Genomic DNA, 7,866 nt, shown 5'->3' with positions numbered 1-7,866 from the left:
CCCTTCTGTCTCTCTCTCTCTCTCTCTCTCTCTCTCTCTCTCTCTCTCTCTCCTTTCCCCCCTTCTCCCCATTCTCCTCTATAACCCACTAAATAAATATCCAACCTCACTCTGCATGGCATGCCTATCCATGTCTCATTTCTCTTGCCCACCATGTGGTTTCCTGCCCAGGAGACCTGTGGCATGGTCTCATGGCGTGCCCATCTGTCTATCTCTCCTCGTGGGACTGGCTGTCCAATTGAGGTCTCTCACCCACCATGTGGCTCTCTGCCTGGGACTTGTGGTCTGCTGCAGCCACTCGGGGAACTGAGCCATCCCTGCCTGGGACTAGCTGGTCTCGGGACCTGCTGCCTGCCACCACTTCGGGGACTTGCGGCATGGTCTCATGGCCTGCTGCCCACTGCAACCACTTGGGGATCCACAGCATTTTACTTTTACCATTACAATGGTGCTTTGGTGCTTTCTTGTTCCCAACTTTAACTTGGAAGGCCCCTGGTGATTGATTACATCAGGCTAAATCCTAGGGCAGACACACCACTTTCCTATTCATGATCATGAGACAGATCACTAAAAAAAATGTTCTAGAAACATGAGTATCAGTATCACAGGGTTTGATACAGTGTTAAGACTGTGACAGACCATGCTATCTTGAATGCTTAGTCAGCAAGGAGTTTGAAAAGGTTAAGAAAGATTAGGAAGTATGGCCTTGTTGGAGTTGTGAGAACTGTGTCACTGGGGTGGGGGGGGGATGGGTTTTGAGGTTTCTAAAGCCTGTTCCAGGTCTCTCTCCACCCACCTACATTTCAGGATGTAAAATCTGAGCTACTGCTCCATCACCTGCTTATATGCCACCAAATTCCCGACCATGATAAAAATGAACTAAACCTCTGAAACTGTAAGCAAGCCCCCAAACGACTGCTTTCTTTTGTAGAGTTGCCTTGTTCATGGTATCTCTTCACAGCAGTAGAAAGGTGACTGGGACAACCCCTCCATCTTTAGTCTTGGAAGTACTTCCTCCATGTCTCAGTATCTGACATCCACGCTCCATTTCATGGGCTTGGGCCACTTTGTCTGCTTTGGTCTTCTCATGTCAGTTACTTCAACAGGTCTTCCCAGCATGCCAGTCACCCTCAGATCCCACCTTCTTACAAGTCACACTGCATCCAGTGAGTGACCTCATGAGGCAGACAGGCTCTGACTCAGTTCATGTTTGCACTCCTCTCTTCAAGTGTCAGAACCATGCTTAGTAAGTAGGAAACACTTCCTGAGGACTTGCTGGGTGAAATGAATCAGTGACCAAGGATTTAGTACCATCAAAGGGACAAGCAGCGAGAGGGGGTCAAGACTAAAGATGACCCTAAGCAGGTATGTTCACAGAATAGCCTCAGAGCTTGCCAAAAAGGATGTGCTAAAGGAAAAAAAATCAAAGATGGGATGTTTCAGGAGGGCATGCAGCTTAGCCCAGAACTATAACTGAAAACAAATCTCAGAAAAGGGCAGGATGGCTCTGTCAGTAAAGGCCACCACGCCTGACAATCTGAGTTCAATCCCCAGAAGTCACATACATGGTCAGGGGAGAGAAATGACTCCTCTGATATTTTATTGTACCATGGTATGTGTGTGCATGCATTCACACAATAAATAAAAAATAAATGAAATGAAAATAAAAAGGGGAAATAAAAGAAAATCAGCAAGGATACACTTACCGGGAACAATGAAAAGGAAGGTTTGAAGGGAAATCTGTAATTGGCATCCAAGTTGCTGAATCAACCTAAGGTACCTAGGGTACCACTGTATGTGGTGATTCAGAGATTCTTGGAGACTTCCTGGAGAGCAGTGTTGACAGAAGCCAGACTGCAGGAATGGACTATGGCTAAGAATGACAAGTATGTGGTCATTCTCTCAAGCAGACTAACAGGAGAGAGACAAAAATCACAGTTCCAAGGAAGTGAGAAGCAGTTGAGAATAAAAAGTGACAGAGAAAAGGAGGCTCTGCAGACAAAGTAGGGACTGACATCTGAAAGCCAGCACTGTCCTGGGATCAAGATGGAACAGAAGGAGGGCTTAGCTCTGAAGACAACTGTGGCGTCATTCTGGGAAAACCGTTTGCTCTCCCTGAGCCAACTCAGATTATTCTGACAACATGAATCAATAAACAGAAATGACTTTTGGAAGAATTTAACAGCTTCTATAAAGACATTGCCAGTGTAATAAACAGTGTACTCTTGCAGTAATCTGAATGAAAACACACTCATTCTGAGGAGCACTACTAGGTGGTGGTTTTGTTGGAGTAGGTGTGGCCTTGCTAGAGGAAGTGTGTCATGGGAGTGAACTCTGAGGTTTCAGATGTTCAAGACAGACCCAGTGTCTCTCTTCCTGCTGCCTGCTCATCCGGATTTAGAACTCTCCTTCTGCAGTAATATGTCTGCCTGTGCACCTCCACACTTCCCGCAATGGACTGGATGGGCTAAACTTCTGTAAAGTCAGCCCCAATTACATGCTTTCCTTCCCAAGAGTTGCCGTGGTCAGGGTGTCTCTTTACAGAAACAGAACTCTCACTCTCATTATCTATGTGACAGAACCCTGCTCTTGACTAACAATTCCAGGGAAATATTTATTCCATTCCCATCAAAGAGAGAAGACGCAGATAAACAGCTGAGAAAGGAAGGACAGAGTCAAGGTTCAGTGTCAAAGCAGCGACAGCAACCCTCTAACTTTTCCTTTAGGCTGCCATTTTTGTAAGTGACTCCTTCTTCTTCCTATGATACCAAGAGCTCACAGAATTGCTGTCCCTGTCAACATGACCTGCCTGGGCAGAAGGGCAAAACAAAGCAATGCAGACATTATGTTGTATTCAAAGTAGACGAATAAAAGAGGGTAACACTTGTTTATCTCTCCTTAGGTATTCATTCTCGGTTGTCCCCCCAGGGCCCAGGAAATACTGCAAAATCTGCAGTACTATTCCATGATGCCTCAGAACATTTGGGAAACAGTTTTCACAAAGCAGCCATTTTCCCATAGGAGGAAGAGGAGTATCATTTTCAGGTCACAGGCTGCACCTTTAAGGCCATGGAGACCATCAAAACAAGGGGAAACTAGACAAAACCAGTTCACCATCATTTAACAAAACCTTCCCTCATTACAGAAAGAATTCGTCAAGAATGTGAATGCTATCCGCACTGATATTTAAGTACACTGTGGTTGGGGGTTTGTTTTCTTCTTCTACTTGAATTTTAAATCTTCCCAGATGTGCATGGCTTAGGGTGATAATTTTATTCCCTGGCAAAGCTAGACAAGCTATGCAGATACTGCTTCTGTCTCAAGAAACTCATGAGTATCAGTGGAACCCATAAATGCAAAATTTACTTAAAATAAAAATGAAATAAAATAAAAGCTAAGTGGTGGGGGCTGGAAAGATGGCTCCATGGTTAAGACACTGGATGCTCTTCCAGAGGACCCGGGTTTGTTTCCCAGCACCCACAGGGCACTCCATGTTCCAGGGGATCCAATAATTCTAGGGGCATTACATGAATGTGTTGCACAAACATACATGAAGTCAAAACACCCATATACATATAATAAAACACTGTGCCTGTTAACAACATTCAGGTGTTCACAATAAAAGGAAAAAACAAAAACAAAAACAAACAAACAAAAACAGTACCAGCAGGTAATAAAACACAACAGCACTCAGCCATGTAAGTGGCAGAGGGGCCAAAAAAAGAACCCAAGGCTGTATGTTCATTATGATTGACAAAAGTCAACTTGCTGGGCAAAACTTAAGACTTACATATGATTCCACAGAAAACTGGACCTTTTTTTTTATTACAAAGAAATAATGACATAACAAACCAAATACAGGAGTCATTCACTAGATCCTTTGTAATTCTCCCCAAAGTATAACTGGCCCAATAGTGGAAACTTAAGTGTGACCCAGAAGGAAAGATGAACAGGGTAGGCAGAGGCCTCAGAGGGCATTACTGAGCCAGTCACTGTCAAGAACTCAACAAGTATTTGTTACGCAACAGGATCTGTCCTCTAGCTGAATATACATTTCACGTTCACAAAGAGATAATTCAGAGGGTTTATAGCATGTGACCTTGAACCATACTGGTGATGGGTATTTGTGGGAAATCAACAGAAAGGGGCTACTAATAAAAACCGAGTCCTTATCTATATATGCACGTAAAGAAATGGATACAGATATAAAAATAAAGAAACGTTAATAGTTAACCGTAAAAGAGTATATGAACATCTATAAGCTAGTTTTATCCCAATGCTAAAGGTTTGGCTAAAATCATATTCAAACAAGTACCTTCCTCTGACCCAAACTGATGACAGTATTCTAATGTACAAATCAAAAACATCTGATGGCTGCCATGATGGGATGGAATCACATATGCACACGAATCCCGACCAATGGGCTCATTACTACTGGGTACAAACTTTAAAACATCAGGGAATTTTCTGATAGACATAACTGGAGATACATTCCAGAATCAGGAAGAGGGCTACTTCAAGTATAGACAGTGGGAGGTATTAAAAGTCAACTTAATGGTTGGTTAGCCCAGCCTCTGGGGTAGTTTCACATAGGAAGTCCACAGATTTCTTGAAATGCGATTCTGCCAGTCAACTGTGAAGTTCTGACGTCAGTGTACAGTTTTCTCACTACTATATTCCCATAACAAGAGCTGAATATTCTTAACATATCCTTATGCGTGGTGCTGGAGTTTGAATGAATGAATGAAGGCAAAGTAGCAAAAATAAAAATGCCTGCAGACATAGGAACTACTGAAGGCAAACAAAGGATTCCGGATCATTGTTCTAACCACGGAAAGAAAACATCCTAGAACGTCATCCCCTGAGACTCCGTTCATAAAGAGGATCTGAAACCTCTGTAGCTCCAAAAAAAAAAAAAAAAAAAAAAAAAAAAAAAGGAGAAGCAGCAATGAGGGTGCGGGGCCGAAACAAATTAGCAGGTTCGAAAGCCAGTAATTCCAAATAGCAATCAAAATACAAAAATAATAATAATAATAAAAGAAAAAGCCAAGACGGAGAAGCCCCCGGAAGTAAAACCAACAATCGGAAAATGAAAAGCAAAAATGTGGAAGTGGCCATGGAACGTTCCCACCGTTCAAAGCCACGGTACCGCGGCCGGCAGGAGGCCCGAGACCCAGGACGCCCGCGACCCGGAACGCAAACCCCGAGCCCAAGGCGGCGCGGGGGCGAGTTCCCGGGAACGCCTCCCGCACCTCTCAGGCAACCCCGCCCACTGGGCCCGCCCCGTCCCGCCGGCTACTCACCGGATTCGCTTCCCACATAACGGTGCGAAATCAAGCGGAGAGAGCCTGAGGGAGGGGTTAGCCGCGGGGTCGGTATGGTGGGGCGTTTTCCGAGGGTCCCCGGGAGCGAAGGGACCGAAAGGCACCTTTTACGGAAGCCTTCCTCCTCCCCCACCCCGTCACAAGCTGGCGTCTTCGGACCCTCGAACCTCCCGACTTCCGCCTGGATCTAGCCAATCAGCGGTGGTCCCGCCCACCACACGAGATCGCCCCGCCCTTTCGGAACTTCCGCGCATGTCGTTGCGGGCGGGGGCTTTTACCTGGGTTGTAAAGGAGTTTCAATCTGGCCATCTTCCGCCATCATGTCCTCAGGCTTGGCAGGTTGTATTTCCTCCCTGTAGAGTCGACGTTTACTAAGATCACCTTCTAATGAGTCTAGTGACCCAATGCTAGGCCTGAGGAGCTCCGCTCAACCAATGGCATTTGTGTCAAGCTTCAGGCCTCTTTGTTTCCTTCTCTTACGAAGTGTACATCATGATAATTCTACCAAAGGATGTAGCAAGCTTTACTTATATCAAGTACTTTTGTGTTTGCAATGTAGGGGGAGGGGGAATGTGAGGTATTGGCTAGGTGTCGCTGGACTTGGAAGTGAGCACTTGAAGCATGATTAATAAAAACCGAGAGAGAGAAATTGCGGTTCATCCTGAAGATCTGAAAAGCAAAACAGCCAGCCACCAGCTCTTACCTCGATCTCAGACTGAAATGGCATTCCTGCCTCATGGAATCTCAGAATGAGATTGTGTTTTGAGAGCTGTTTCCTCCCGTTTTATATTCCTCTCTAGGGCTGGGGTTAAAGGCGTGCACCATCAGCTTTCTATGGCAACTAGTGTGGCATTGTGGTTACTGGGATTAAAGGTGTGTGTTACCACCATAACCTGGTCTGTAAGGCTGACCAGTGGGACTGTCAGTTTTTCAGGCAGTCTTTCTTTATTAAAATACAATTGAAATGCCACTACACACACTAACCTATATATTGTCCCTGCCTTCATGAATTTTAGAAATGAGAAAAGAAAGCAAAAAGTAATTTGGAAATATAGGAAGGTATAACATGAAATTATAGACAGCCTGGCAAGAAGGGAGGTCTCCAAGCACATTTACCTCGAGTGTCTTGAATGCTAGGACCATAAATAGGTACTCACACTGAAATCGCGTGGGTGAAAAGAACTAAGCCATTGGGGGGGGGGGGACTAATTACTTACATTTTTATAGATTAAATTTTTTCATTTATTTTACATCCAGACTGCAGCTTCCCCTTCCCTCTCCTCCCATTCCAGTCCCCCATCTCCCCTCTGCCCCCTCTCCCCAATCCACCCCTTCTCCATCTGTGTTCAGAAAGAAACAGGCCTCCCATGGGTGCCAACAAAGCATGGCATATCGAGTTGAGGTAGGACTAAGTTCTTCTGCTTGTATTAAGGCTGGACAAGGCAATCTAACATTAGAAACAGGGTCCCAAAAGCCAGCCAAAGAGGAACAGGCCTTGGTCCCACTACCAGAGTTCTACAAGTCAGACATACATAGAGGCCTAGGCTGGTCCCATGCAGGCTCTCTTGCCTTTGGACCATAGTCCACAGACCATGAGCTCCCATAAGCAGGCCAGTTGCTTGTGTTTTCCCTTGTGATGACCCTGACTTCTGGCTTCTAACTTCTTCCTCCTTCCTCCTCAACAGGACTCCCCTGGCTTATCCGAGTTCATTGCTATGAATCTCTGCCTCTGTTTTCCTCAGTTACTGGACACAGGCTCTCCAATGACATTTGGGGTAGTTACCAATCTGATTACAGGAGATGGCCAGTTCAGACTATTTCACTATTGCTATGAGTCTTAGCTGGGGTCATCCTTGTAGATTCACGGGCATTTCCCCTTGCATCAGGTTTCTACCTGACCCCAAAATGCCCCCCATCAAGTCATTTCTTTAATGACTCTCCCTCTCCATTCACCCCTCAGCCCGATCCTCCATGTTCCCATCCCCATGTGTCCCCAGTCTACCCAGGAGATCTCTTCTATTTCTCCTTCCTAGGAAGATCCATGTTTCTCCTTGTGTCCTCCTTGTTGCCTGGCCTCCGGGACTGTGGATTTGTAGCATGGTGATCCTTTACTTTAACAGCTAATAACCACTTATGAGTGAGTAGTGTTTGTCTTTCTGGGTCTTGGTTACTTCACTCAGGATGATCTTATCTAGTTCCATCCATTTGCCTGCAAATTTTCTGATATCATTGCTTTGAACAGCTGAGTAGTACTCCATTATGTAAATATACCGCATTCTCTTTGTCCATTCTTCAGTTTAGTGGCACCTAGGTTGTTTCCAGGTTCTGGCTATTATGAATAATGCTGCTATAAAGATAGTCGAGCAAGTTTCCTTTTGGTAGGATTGAGCATCCTTGGGTATATGCCCAAGAGTGGTATAGCTGGTTCTTGAGATAAATTGATTCCCAGTTTTCTCAGGAACAGTCATATTGATTTCTAAATTGACTGTACAAGTTTGCCAGCAGTGGAGAAGTGTTCCTCCTGCTCCACATCCTCTCCAGC

General features: G+C 45.1%; 1 protein-coding gene across 7 annotated transcripts in view; it reads right to left on the bottom strand.

Annotated features, from left to right (window-relative positions):
• Parp11 (poly(ADP-ribose) polymerase family member 11) overlaps positions 1 to 5,513 on the bottom strand; it is a 34,014-nt gene extending 28,501 nt beyond the window's left edge. For 3 of the 7 annotated variants that reach the window (XM_050121979.1, XM_050121981.1, XM_050121977.1), the window contains exon 1: positions 5,304 to 5,513. Coding sequence is in view for 1 of the 7 variants with exons in the window: in XM_050121977.1 (XP_049977934.1) it covers positions 5,304 to 5,321 (18 nt within the window). In the remaining 6 variants the exon portion in view is untranslated. Of the gene's footprint in view, positions 1 to 1,706; positions 5,267 to 5,303 lie in introns of those variants that run through there. The other 4 variants (XM_050121983.1, XM_050121984.1, XM_050121982.1 and 1 more) reach the window with 3 other exon arrangements.
• Positions 5,514 to 7,866: the final 2,353 nt, after the last annotated feature.

The sequence above is a fragment of the Alexandromys fortis genome, unplaced genomic scaffold, assembly GCF_014885135.2.
Source record: "Alexandromys fortis isolate MF-2015 unplaced genomic scaffold, M_Fortis_MF-2015_v1.1 scaffold_208, whole genome shotgun sequence".
In the NCBI taxonomy this organism is placed as follows: Eukaryota; Metazoa; Chordata; class Mammalia; order Rodentia; family Cricetidae; genus Alexandromys; species Alexandromys fortis.
The sequence above is the reverse complement of the archived record's forward strand: the minus strand, read 5'-3'. Positions and strand labels throughout refer to the sequence as shown.